A 14,292-nucleotide genomic window follows, 5' to 3' on the forward strand; every position below is an offset into this window, starting at 1 on the left:
GAATAACAAACTGGAGGAATTCCATGTGAACTGGAAAGACCTTCAGGAATTGATGCAGAGTGAGAGGAGCAGAACCAGAAGAACATTGTACACAGAGACTGATATACTATGGTAAAATCGAATGAAATGGACATCTGTACTAGCAGCAATGCAATGACCCAGGACAATTCTGAAGGATCTATGGTAAAGAACGCTACCCACATTCAGAGGAAGAACTGCAGGAGAGGAAACATATAAGAAAACAACTGTTTGAACACATGGGTTGAGGCGGGCATGATTGGGGATGTAGACTAGAAACTACCACACCAATGCAACTATCAACAATTTGGAAAAAGGTCTTGATCAATGACACAAGTTAAAACCAGTGGAAATACGCATCAGCCATGGTGGGGAGGGAGCTCGGGGGGAGGGGGCGGTTGAAGGGGAAAGTAAGAGCATGAATTATGTAACCATGTTAACTTTTCTAAAAAATAAATATTAATAAATGTTTTTAAAAAACTGACTGATACTATTCACTTTCATTAGAGTTCTCCTTAGTTATCATACAATATTTTATACTATACTCCTAGTTCACCTTCCTAGTTGATACTATGCATAAAACACTGTGCAATCCTTAAGGTGCTATATAAATGATCAGTTATTATTAATATGGATACTCTTCCCCTCTGGCAGGCAATCAATGAGATCACAAATCCAGTAAGAGATGATTAACAAAGTATTTTTTCTCCTATCAGGTATACACAGTATTAGTGTTTTATAGCTCCCTCATATATTTTCTCTTCCTTTTTTCCCCATTGTTAATTTTCCTCTTCCTTTTTCTTTGCCCACTTTGCAATGTTTTTCTCTTTGTTCTTTCCTCAACAATGTCTTTTTTGGTTTTCTCTTTTCCTATCATCTCCAGTCTTTTTCTTTGATCTCCTTAAAGTCCCCATACATCAAGTTTATTTGATGTTAGATTCTACCCAGTGCAATTCTTGTGGCCTAGCAACAGAAATATGTATGAGGAGGTAGAGAAAGCTTGAGCTCAGCAGAGGAAATACAAAAATCATTTAGTTTGGTGTGTTTCTCTCTTAAAAAACTCTCTCTCTTACATTTCTCAGGTCACTCAATCTATAAGGAAGAACACTGAACCTCAAGTCTGAAGAGAAGGGTTTGACTTTTGCCTCAGACACTGATTAGTTTTATGATCATGGGCAATCATTTCATTTCTCAAACCTTCAGCTTCCCCATTTGAAAAGAGGATAATACTTGCACTCTCTCTCTCTCCCTGTCAATTGTTGTGAAAAAAATACTCTGTAAACCTTAAACTGATATATGTGAGTTAATTAGCTAATTAACTATGAGGGCAGAACGTATAGGACCATTCGAGAGAAAAGTCAAAGATTATAACCTAGAATAGCAAAAAGAACATGGCCCTGGTGACATAAGAAAAAGCAACTTGAGTCTCAATTCTATTTGTGTGACCTTGAGAAGTCACTTAACCTCTAAATCTCAATTTCCCTATCTGCAAAGATAATACTTGTTCAATCTACTTCTTCTGTTTCAATTGTGAAGATTAAATGATATAATCTGTATAATGCAAAAAATCCTATATAAATGTCAGCTATTATGATCACTATAGTTACTGTCATATAGGAGAAGAATTGAACCTGGATCAGTAGAGGCAAGCGCTATTGACAGTGTGTCCAATTGGTTCAAAACACATTCTTATACTAGAGCCCTTATAAGTCATTACTACAAGCAAGGATTTTAAAGAATCTTAAAGTAGAAGATACTTTTCTCTAATAAAAATCAGTATTACTGTCTATTTTAAAAACATTAATAAAAAACAGAAAACAAAGTTATCTGCTTAAAGAAGGAATTTCACAAATACAACTTACGCCTTTTCTGTCTTAAAAGATTTGTCACATGCTGGGCAATACAAATCATCATAAATCTCAATATCTTCACCCTCATCACTTAGTTTACCTAAGAAAGAGAATATATGAGTGACAATTCTGAAATGGTCTAAGTACAAAAAATATAGGCTAAGTACAAAAAATAAAGCAAAATCCCTTAATAATGTTCTAACGTAGGACTGAGATGAGAGTTACTTTAATCTCCTAAAGAAATGTTTTCTCTTCCTGCACCAAAGAACTTTAATACACCTAGATTTTCTATTACTAGAAAAAAGTATGTTAGTTCTTGAAGGGACTTCCTTAAAAGCAACTCTACATTAAATGTGAATGGTTTTTTTGTTATCCTATAAAACAACCTATATGTAGTATTCTTGTCCTTCAGGTTCTTCAACAAAGATATCTAAAAACAATAAAAAAATCAAAAAGAATTCTAATCAGTTTTTTCCAGGCTGAAATCCTAGATGAAATCCAAGTTTTTAAAATCTAAAACAACTGAAATGGCCCCACTGAAGAATCAGAGTTTTCAACCATTAAGTTTATAGCTTTACTTAGACAAATTAAATTTATGTACTTTTAAATAACTTCCAGTTTTTTAATAGACACAGTATCTAATGTTTCATCATTGTTAGGCAGGTAATAAATATATACTATTAAATAAATCTGAGCTTTGTCATTAACTTTTTTTTTTTTTAATTCTTAAGTCCTATCTTAGAATTGGTTCCAAGGCAAAAGAGCAGTAAGAGCTAGGCAATCGGGGTTAGTTGACTTACCCAGGATTACACAGCTAGGAAGTGTGTAAGGTCATTTTTTAACTCAGGACCTCCTGTCTCCAGGCCTGGCTCTCTATCCACTGAACCACCTGGCTGCCCTTGTCATTTACTTTTTAGATATTCCTCATATGTCTCAGGTTATGGAGCAATGAAAAAAATTAAAACCTTGTAACATTATGGTATCCAGCATCTATATATTCAGAAAGCTCATATAAAGGAAGTGAGGGTGTGGGTGACACTACATTTCATTTCTATTTTTAGAAATAAGCAGAATTGTGAAGTCTTAGTGTCTGAGAGTTGGAAGTCACATTAGAGTTAATCTGGCCCAAGTCATTCTTTGAATAGGAATACCCTACTTAATACCTCATACAAAGGGTTTTTCAGTCTCTGCCTGATATCTACCAAGAATAAGGAACCTACTATCACCCAAGGTACTTTAATCTATATTTAGACAGAGTAGAAAGTCCTTTCTTAGAGTTAACAGGAATTTGCATCTAATTTCCATCCTACCCTTTGGCAGGAAAGTAAAGAAAAATAATTTTAATCTCCTATCCAGAAGAAGGTCTTTCAAATACTAGAAGTTAACTATTGTGTCTATCCTCTCTGGCCTCCAACCCTTATACCACACCTAGTCTTCTGCAGGTTAAATATCTCAAGTTCCTTTAATCAACGTTCCTATGAATTGATTTCTTATGTCCTAATCATGGCCCACTTAAGAATTCTCATCTACATCAGCATCTATATATCCAGAAAGCTCATTTCCTAGTTGTGTGACCCTGGACAAGTCATTTAACCTCACTGCCTAGCCCTTACTGCTCTTTTGCCTTGGAACCAATACACAGTATTGATTCTAAAATGGAAGGTAAGGGTTTAAAAAAAAAAAGAATAGTGAATAGTGCCAGACTTAATATCAGTTTCCTTTATAATAGAATTTCTAGAGTAACATATTAGCAATATAGTTTACTTAAATTTCAACAAGAAATTTGATAATTTTTAACATTATCCCTGTGGACAAGAGAGAGCGATTTAGGCTATATTACATAACAGTTAAATAGATTTGGAAGTAGTGGAATGCCTGGACCCAAATAGTTATTAATGGGCTTCTGCCAACTTAGGTCAAGAACACAGAGGAATGCTTCAGAGAGTCAATCCTTGACCCAGTGCTATTTACCACTTTTTCAATTATATATATATATATATGTATATATGTATTTTTTTAAGACAGGAAAAGCAGCCTAAAAGACTAATTATACACAGTGGATGCTTGTGTCATAGACAATATAATGCTAAGAGAACTGAAGAATCAAATCTTAAGATACTTGAAATGAGGAAAAAGATATTAAATGACTTTAATAAAATTATGGATACCAATATTATAAAAAATAAAGTATTAAAATACTCCTTTTCCAACTATTTGTCTATAGAATAGATTTTTTTCATTTACTGTAAAAAAAAGCACAGACTGAACAAAGCAGATATGAAAATCTAGCTGTTTTGTATCAAGCTAGACATTAAAGAGACTGGCAAAAATGTAAAACAATGTCACTCTCCTCCCTAATTTTGCTTCAGAAATTTTAGTTATTTTTCACTAAAATGTTAATATGTTATGGGTTTATTATCATTATTTTAGTGAATTAATAAATAAAATATAAACATCTATCAGTTTTGATTTCTAAAATGGTCAATAGCTATAATCCACATAAACAAAAACTCAATGGGATCCTCAATAATTTTTAAGAATATAAAGAAATCACGAGATCAAAACGCTTGAGAACCACTGGAAAAACAATTACAACAGTCTCATAATTGATCTCCTTGCATGAGGCTCCTGGCATCTCCAATCCCTCATCCATACAGCTGCCAAACTGGTATTCCTAAAGTATATGTTTATAATCATGTCACTCATTTGTTCAAGAAGCCTCAGTGGCTCCCCATAGCCTTTAAATTAAGCAATAAACTTCACTAAGTGGCATTTTGGCATCCCTCACAAACTGTTTCCAAACTATCTTTACAAGTTGACTGTTAAATGTTGTTTCTTCTCCCCAAACTTAGATTCTTGCCAAACTAACCTGTTTGCTTTTGTCTGGACATGGCACTCCCTCTCCTACTTTTGTGTCTTTGCCAAGGCACTCACTCATCTCCTCCAGCTCTTCAATATTCTCTTATATCCCCTCCACTCTCTTCAATACTCATCTCAAGCACTACCTCCTTCAAGGGGCCTTTGGGATTTCCTAATGGCTAGTCCTTCCATCATCACACTATCATTTTTCTTTTATATTCTAAATGTATTTACCTGTAAATATGTTGTTTTAATCAACATAAACTCAGGTTAAATGAGAAAATGTGAGATAATAAATGTAGAGTGTTGCAAACCATTAATTGCTATGAAAATGTCAGCTATCTTCACTTTCATTTCCCCTAGTATAATTTAAGTTCTATGAGGTCATGGAATAAATTATTTTGTATTTCCATATCCAATACTCAGCTACCCAAAAGAACAATATGATGCCTCAGGAATATAGTATGCTCCCCCTCACTAGACACTGTCAAGTGAAAGCTAGAATGTAAGCTTCTTAAGACAGACCTAATAAATGTTTATAGAATCTTATCGAATAACCACTTGTCATGAATATCCTATTTCTCCACCAAATATGAGTGGTTTTGGGGACTGCTGGGATCTCTTCCAACTCTTGGGATTCTGTGATTCTGGGTTACAATAGTGTTGACCATCTCTACATATTCTTCACCTCTAATCTATAATGAATTAAGTCAGATATAAACCTTCTCATAAAGGTGTCCTTTGTCTTTACAATTGCTTATTACACAGGGATACCAAAAAATAGGTTTACCATCCTGTCCCTCCTTTGTCTCTTGGTCATCCATTTCTTCTTCATCTGATCCATCTCCAAACTCCTTTTCATATTGTGCTTCCATCTCCCTGAGCTCCTTCTCAATGTCAGCCATAGTCATCCAACTCTGTTCTTTGTACTGCTCTGCCAACCTTAATCACACAGCAATATCTTAGTCACATCACACTGAGAGGAAAAAAAAGCAACCCACCAAACCATATACTTCTGGCTTCCACTGTCCCAGAGTTATTTCTGAGATAAGATAGCTCAAAAGTCTGCTCCATTAGAGATGTATTTCTTAACTATTAGCTATTATGTTATCAAAGAGAAATATGACCCAAAAACTGGCCACCAAATTATGAGTTATTTGCCCAAAACGACTCCTGAAGACTGTCTACTGAAGCATGGAGAAATTATCTGAGGAGGTAGAATAAGTTGCCACAATGATGAAATTCTTCAGGGATTGACAAAAACTAGGTTTTCAGAAGGCTTTATCTGCCTTACAACTTAAAAGGTTCGGAGACCCTGAGAGGTCTTGTCCAGGATAACTCAGCCAGTAAAATCCAGAGGAAAAATCTGAACCTATGTTATCCTTATTTAAAGCCAGCTATTCCCTATGTTACCTATTTTTCAAATATAAATATATTTCTACATTTTATACCAAAGAATCTTAAAATAAATTAGAGGTCATGTATGAAGACCAATGAGGCAAAATAACATCAACATGAAAAACAAAGATTTTTTTTCTCTTTTGACATCATATTAAAAAAAAAATCTGCTGTCAATGCTAAAGAATTGTACCCAAGGAGAACAAATAGGGAGTGAAAGCTGGTAACAAAGCCATACTTGGCCTGCTTTAGCTTCTGTTTCCGCCTCATCTCTTCTGCTTTGCGGGCCTTTTCTGCATTCTGCTCTTCCACAAGTTTTCGATGAGCCTGAACCCTTCTATCCCTTTTCCGAATAAAGGCCACTAGCTGACGAACTAACTCATTCTTCTCTTTTCTGGCTTTGTCTCTAGTCTTTTTGTTCTCTTTTTCCATTGCTCGCTTTTCCCAGCGATTGGAAGCTTGCCGGGTATCATACTCTTCTTTCCAAGCAAAAGTCTTTTGAGTGCAGAAACTCTGCCAATAAGCATAGAAAGGATGGACTACCTATGGGGAGAAAGAAGAAAGAATTATTACCTAGATAAATGGCAGAAAATGATTCTAGGCTATGTTTTTGCTCTGTAGAATTATCATTCTTAAGTAAAAAGTAAAATTATCATGAAAATCTACAGAATAAGCAACTCTTCAAAAGAAGGAAAAAAGTTACAAGGCAAAAAGGAGGAGACACTAAAACAGGGGTTGGCAACATATGGCTCTTGAGCCATATCTGGCTCTTTTGAAGGCCAGATATGGCTCTTTCTGCAGGAGCCATAAAGTCAATTTTTTTTCAGGCGCTGTTACAGGAGTGCACTGTGAGCACTGTACGGCTCTAATGAAATTACATTTTAAAAAATGTGGTGTTTATGGCTCTCATGGCCAAAAAGGTTGCCGACCCCTGCACTAAAACAACATGATGATAGGAAACAAAAAAAAAATGTGAAAATGGAGGCAACAGAAAGGCAGGAACTAGCTCAAAAAAAAAAAGGTTATAAAAGCAAGACTATAAAACAATGAGTAGTTTTTACGAGGTTTTTTTACCGTATCATAGTCACTCTGGGAATCTCCAAATGTTGGGAATTCTTCTTCATCCTCATCACCCCTAGACTCTAACTCTTCCTTCACAATCATTTCAAAAACATTGCGGTACACTGCATAGAAACCCTGAAACATGAAACAGTTGCTATTAGGGCACAAAATCTGTATTTGTTTTCCTGGTCTGGCTACAGAACAAGATCATTATTATGTTCTTGAGAAAAACATCACTAATGTTCCAAAATAAAAAAATCAAAACCAATTTTAGATTCCAAAGTCCATAAAAGTGCATCCAACACTGGATCTAATGTGTAATTAGCATTACATTACCCAAGTACAAGATGATTTTGATTAAATGTTTGATTAAATGTTTAACACTGGCTAAAAACTTAAAATATTCAGGCAACTCTTTTTTCCATTTGACAAACTGAACTTATTTTATTCTCCTTTGGTAGTAGTATGCCTGGAACATTCCTGAATAGACTCTTTCTATAATAGTACTTAATGTGAAATGAAGACATAAAGCTGAAACATCTGATTTACCTTTTCATCATCTCCATACCCAGAGTAACAGGTGACAGTAAAATAGTGAAGCAGATCTAAGCTGTCATCTTGATAATCTCCATCAGCTCCTCCTTTAAGCAAAGCCTCCCTATGATTATCATACCTAAGAGAAATACAATATCATTGTAGGCAGGGTAAACAGGATTTCAAAAGGCTCCACTCTTTTAAAAAAGCCAAAATATTATTACTTTGATATGTGTCTAAGACACAACAAAAAAAATTTAAGGGAAAACAGAAATATCTAAAAACTTTGTAATCTTTCCTCAAACCATTATTAATGATGACAAGGAAAAAACCCTAACTTCCTATTAACTTTCATTAAATTCTATCAGTTTAGGTAAGCAGGGGAATGTAATAAAGCTACCGAGTGTTAAAAAAAACACCTCCTGTCCCTTGCTGCCATCAGTTCCAGAGGTAAAAACAGAGAGGGTGCTGGAAAAGACAAAGAAGGTGATAGAGGAAGGGCCCTTTCACTACTTCTTATGGAAGGAGAAGGGGTAGCTTTCCTTCTCAGCCTCAAACAATAAGCTTTTTTCCCAAGGCTCAGTATGTGCCAGGAACTGTGCTAAGCACTGGATATACAAAGAAAGGCAAAAAACCCAAAGTCCTTGCTCTCAAGAAGTTCACTTTCTAGTACCTCAGGCACCCTATCAGCCAGGAGCAGACCTGGTCATTAAACACCAATCATGGGAGTTTTCTGGGTCCTCTTCTTAAGGGGATCAAAATGCTAGGTAGGGGGAAGATGGGGGTTTAGGGGGGAGAGGTCTTTCCAGGAAGGGTCTATACTCTGGGTTTTTGTACCATTTGGTGCAAGAATTCTATCAGAGGTCATCCAGTCCAATTCCCTCACTTTAGAGATGAAGGAGTTAATGCCCAGTCAAGCTCATTGACTTGTCCAAGGTTATACAGAGAAATAACAGCAAAACCAATATTTAAATTCATATCTTCCAATAAACAGGCAGAATTCTTTCTACTATCCAACATTACCTAAAAATTTTCTAGGAGAACCTATGTCAAATTTTTTTTAGTGAAGTCAACAGAATTTTTTTAATTGCCAACTTTGTTGAATCAATTTTATTATGTGACAAAGACCTGTGTACTGCCAACTCTTTAGAAATGAAATATTTTACATATCCTTGGGACATGTCACGTAATGATCTAGTTTATAAAACTTCCTTCACTGCAGGAAGCTAGGACCAAGAACTCCACCAGAGATTTTAATTTAGCTAAAAAGTAATTTATCAAGTTACTCCTTTGTTTGTAAATGAACAGATAAAGGCCATGTTAAGAAGAATGCTTAAAGTTCAATTTTTTCATATAGTTTCAAATAGAAAATTATTAACTTTTAATAAAAATATTTATTTTTAAATTATTCACTTTTACATATGCTTGTAGGCTCTTTTAGTCTGAACCAAACACACACACAGAGACAAGCAGAGTAGCCTCACCAAATGAGAAGTCACTATAGGTAAAACAGAATAAAATACAAGATAGCCATTAACAACTAATCAATGGAAGAAAGTATAAATAAAGGCTGCATGTTTTAATATGCTAGCCAAAGTACAATATAAAGATGTTTTTAAAAGAGATTCCTTTCCTGAAAATTCTATATGTATATGTAATTTATACATATATATGTATGTGTATGAATATATGTACATACACATATATCCTCCCTATATATGATCATATACATACATATTCTATATATCTAATTATATACACACAGATGAAAACATCCTATTATTTACCATGCTCTTTCCTGAGGATCACTTAGCACATCATACGCTGCCTGGATTAATTTGAATTGTTCGGCTGCTTCTGCTGCATTATCCAAATTTTTATCTGTGAAAGAAAAATCATCAAAATTTAACATTTGAAGAACAGAGGCTCTGATCAATTAAAGAAACATTAATTAAGCATCTACTGGGTATAAGGCACTGTGCTAAATTCTGGTTTGGGTTTCTAAAGAGTTTTTCTCCTTCAGATACATTAATACAATCTATGTGAGTAACTAAAGAACAATTATATTATACATTTACTTTAGGCATCTGTGTCCTTATAAGAATACTCAAGAGGATCATTAAGACATACTGTGCAGCCTGCCCATCTAGAATTCTATGGTCCAAATACTGGACCAAAATGAATATCCCATTAATACACATTTTTAATTGTTTCAAAAGACTTGTGATTTTGTCTGTATAGGTGTTCCCTCCATTCATGCTGGCCACAAGCCCTCTGCACTGAAGTAGATGGGCTTCATGAACCATTGAGGCTAAACTTCTCTCTCCACATTTAACTAGGTCCTTCCCTGGATGACAAACTCACTATCTGTCACTAGGTCCATATTCAAATCCTTTGCTGATTAGAAAAGCCTGTTAAAATATGTCCCTCCTAGGCATGGTCTTCAAAGACAGCTCACATTTATCAAGTCCAAAGGTTAACGCGGGGGGGGGGGGGGGTCATAAAATTTTTAAAAATATTTTAATAACTGTATATTAATATAATTTGTTTCCTTTGTAATCCTATGTGTTTAATTTTATGCTTTTCAAAACATTATTCTGAGAAGGGGTTTATAGGCTTAACCAGACTGCAAAGGGATCTATGACACAACAAAAGTTTAGGACCCTTGACACCACCCTTAAACAAAGTACATTCCTCACAACAATCTATGTGGCAGCTAGTCCAAGTACTAGTACACCTTATAGCTGAGACAACAGAGAGGCTCAGAGAGATAAAGCCATTTGTTTCAATTACGTTTCAGAGCCATGAACTGAAGCCAGAATTCATGACTCCAAGTCCAGAATTATTTTGACTATTCCTCACCAGGTTCACCTCTCTGCCACAATTTAACATTGCATTAAACTTTGAGCTTAATTTTGACAAAGGTCCAAAAATGTGACTATTCTAAATACACTTTAAAAGGATGCTTTATTTTATGTTAAATCATACTGTATATTGCCTACATTATCTGTAATTTTCCTCTCCAAAGGAATTTACAAAAATAAATCTTAATGCACAGAGGTAATCAGCTCCTCTTCACTGTATTTCCCTAATGACAGAAAAAAATAAAACCTGTTTGCCTCCCCTAAAGGGAAATATTCTAATTCCAAGATACTGGTTACATTGAAACATGATGTTTTGTTCTATAATGTCAAAAGAAACTATTACAAATCTTATGGTGCTGGTGGTAGTACCCCCTCCCCCCGCCCCATATAAAACTCTCTCTGCCTTCTTAGATCCTGTCACAAAGGTTCAAAGTGCAAAAGAAGTCTGTTCAAAACCAAATCATGTGGGGCAGCTGGATGGCTCAGTGGATTGAAAGTTAGGCCTAGAAATGGAAAGCCCTGGGTTCAAATCTGGTCTCAGATATTTCCCAGCTGTATGACCCTGGGCAAGTCACTTAACCCCCACTGCCTAGTCCTTACCATTCTTCTCCCTTGGAACCAATACACAGTATTGATTCTAAGATGGAAGGTAAGAGTTTAAAAAAAAAAGAAAGAAAATCATGATACTTCAAGTACAGTAATTTACAGTGATTCTCATAATAAAACATTTTCTAGATCTAAAAAGGCCTGAAAACATCTTAGTATTAAACCCTTACAGACTTCTGCCAAATCCCTGATCTTTGAAAAAGCAGGATCCTAGCTTCCTTTGTCCTAATTTTACTGTCTAGATATCAATTTTGAATTTATGCAAGAAAATTAATTTATTATCCTCTGACCTGGCAACCTTACAATCCAAGGAAGTCAAAGACAGAAACAATGGTCCAACATATACCCAAATAGTCAAAGCACCATTTTGTGGTAGCAAACAACCAGAACCGAAGTGGGTATCTAGTGAAGGGTGGGAGAAGATAATATGCATTTCTATGGTACTATGTGCCAGGCACTGAGCTAAGCACTTCCATTCCTATTGTTTTTACAAATATTACATATGAACCTTATGACAACCCTGCGAGGCAGGTGCTAGTAACATTCTCATTTTATAGTTGAAGAAACTAAGTAAAAAGGGGCTAAGTGCCCAGAGTCACACAACTAGTAAGGGTCTGAAGCAGCCAGACTTAAGCTGGGGTCTATCCGACTTCAGGTTCTGCACACCATCCAGTGAACCAAAGCTGCAAAGAGGCAATGACTAAAAAATGCCATGACACATGAAAGTAAAGGAATATTACTGTGGACTAAGAAATGACAAAAAGGAGTTCAAAGAACATGAGAAGGTTTGTATGAACTAAACCACAGAGAAATAAGCAGAACCAAAAGAACAATGGCTACAGTGGCTACCACAATATCAGTGAAAAGAAATGAATACCAGCTAATGAAACAGGCTCCTCTCTCAGAAGACAGAATTACTAGGACAGAATAGTGCATACCCTGTCAGATGTGATCATTGCACTAGATGTTTTTGCTTAATTGTTTTCCTTTTTCACAAGGGAGAGATGCAATCTGGAAGATGGAGGTTGAAATGACTGCAATGTAATGACAAAAAGCATCAAAATTAAACAAATATGACTAACTCTTCAAAGTCAAATTCCTATTACATGAAAAACTGGAAGTTTGGTTAAACTATTTACAGTATATGGTTTTATAATCTCTTAATATAAGGAGAAATGTTTTTAATGGGGGAAAAAAGTGAACCTCAGCTTAGAAAACACTGTAATCAAGGGATATCTATAGACATCACCTCAAATTTCCTGTATCCTAACTAAGGCTCAGACAACTCTGGTTGATGTCTGAAAGAATCTGAAGTGGGGATAACCTGCTAGAGTACAAAGTAGTTCTGGTCATCCCTAATCTGAAAAACTTTCAAGAGGCTGGGAATCTTCCATATCTTCCAGCCACAAAGTAGACTCAAAGCATCCGCAAAAGCCACCAAACTTGGCCTTCCTATAGGGTGGAATTCCTTCTGACCCTGGAAACCAGCAATCTGTATAACAAATTGGGATACATGTATACCTAGGGATTTGATTAGGAAGATTTTCCACAAAAGTGGATTTTTTTTTTCCATTTGCATTGGCTGTGACTTTATTGCTTACTTTATAAGTCAGTTCTACCTTACATAAGTCATTTGACCCCTTTGGCACTGTTTCTCTAGAAATTAATCCCCATATCATAGTTATATTTGGTGGGTTCAAATAGACAATGAACATAAGGTATTTTTTAAATCATGAAGGACTATATAAATGGATGGGATGATGGTAATTATCTACTTATGGCATACATAGAGAGGAGAGAGGAAACAATCAGGCTTTATGAAACCTATTTCCAAACTCAAAAACTTTACATTTTAGTTAAGTTTAAATTCTGTAACCTTGAAGGCAGTGTGGAATTTTGGATGGAGAGCCAGCCTTAGAATCAGGAAGACTTGGTTTTAGTCCCACCTCTGAAATACACATGACCATGGTAAGTTACAGTCTCTCAATATCCCAGGTAATTCTCTAAGACTATAAATTTCAGAGAAGTTGAAGATCTGGATTGGTTGGAAGGAGTTCCCTTATCCATAAACTCTCTAGATCAGTGATAGCCAACCTTTTAGAGAGAGAGTGCCAGGCCCCTCCCCCATCTCACCCCCCAGACCAAGTGCCATGCTCACCCCTCCCCAGACTGTGTGTTGTGCCTCTCCCCCCACCACATGCTGAGTATGTTCTGTCCCACATAGGGGTGAGAGGAAACACTCCCACTGAGCTGCTGGGCAGAGGGGCGGATGAAGTGAAGAATGTCCTCAGTGAGTAGAGAGAAGGGGACTGGCCTGAGCATTCTGCTCCCCTCCAGCTCTGCTGCCTGTGAGTCGCCCCCTTACCCTCTGTGCACTCCCATTGGGCGGCTGGACAGAGGAGCAGGGATGTGAAAAAATTTCATCTGGTACAGTGGAGATGGGGAGGGGAACAGCTCTGCCTAAGTCTCTCTGCCTTTCTAGTAATGTAACAAACTCTTGTGGGGGGTAGGGGATGGCCAAGTTCCCATAGAGAGCACTGTGTGTGCCATCTTTGGCACCTGTGCCATAGGTTCACCATCACTGATCTAGACCAATAAAACCTATTTTAAATCCTGTTACAACTCAAGGGACCTTAGAGTTCAACTACTCCAATCCCACAGCCAGTCAAGGAACTGAATCTTAACATCCTTAATATATGATCATCAGGCACATTAACTGTAGCTGTGAATTGGTTTAACCACTCTGGGAAACAATTTGGAATTATATTCCCCAAAACACTAAGCTATACATACCTTCTGACCTAGCAATACTACTATAAGACACAAATACCATCAAAGATCAAAGATTAGGAGAAAGGATCTACATGCATGAGATTATTCACATAAGCACTTTTTGTGGTAGCAAAGAACTGAAAACAAAGAAGTGGCCATCATTTGGGAAATGGATTAACAAATTGTGGTATATGAATGCAATGTGACTGATTCAAATAGATGTTGGAAGACTTGTATGAATTGAGGCACAGTGAAATGAACAGGACCAGTGTGACCATAAGCAAGTCATTTAACCCTAATTGCCTAGTCCTTACCACTTCTGCCTTGGA

General features: G+C 36.2%; 1 protein-coding gene across 2 annotated transcripts in view; it reads right to left on the reverse strand.

The window, feature by feature from the left end:
* Positions 1–14,292, reverse strand: part of DNAJC21 (DnaJ heat shock protein family (Hsp40) member C21) — a 30,352-nt gene that overhangs the window by 12,851 nt on the left and 3,209 nt on the right. For both annotated transcript variants that reach the window (XM_044657783.1, XM_044657782.1), the window contains exons 2-7: positions 9,509–9,602; positions 7,737–7,860; positions 7,200–7,322; positions 6,364–6,668; positions 5,518–5,669; positions 1,881–1,968 (exon numbers count right to left, since the gene is read on the reverse strand). In XM_044657783.1, the coding sequence (XP_044513718.1) occupies positions 1,881–1,968; positions 5,518–5,669; positions 6,364–6,668; positions 7,200–7,322; positions 7,737–7,860; positions 9,509–9,602 (886 nt within the window). The remainder of the gene's footprint in view (positions 1–1,880; positions 1,969–5,517; positions 5,670–6,363; positions 6,669–7,199; positions 7,323–7,736; positions 7,861–9,508; positions 9,603–14,292) is intronic.

This window comes from Gracilinanus agilis, chromosome 1 (genome assembly GCF_016433145.1).
Source record: "Gracilinanus agilis isolate LMUSP501 chromosome 1, AgileGrace, whole genome shotgun sequence".
In the NCBI taxonomy this organism is placed as follows: Eukaryota; Metazoa; Chordata; class Mammalia; order Didelphimorphia; family Didelphidae; genus Gracilinanus; species Gracilinanus agilis.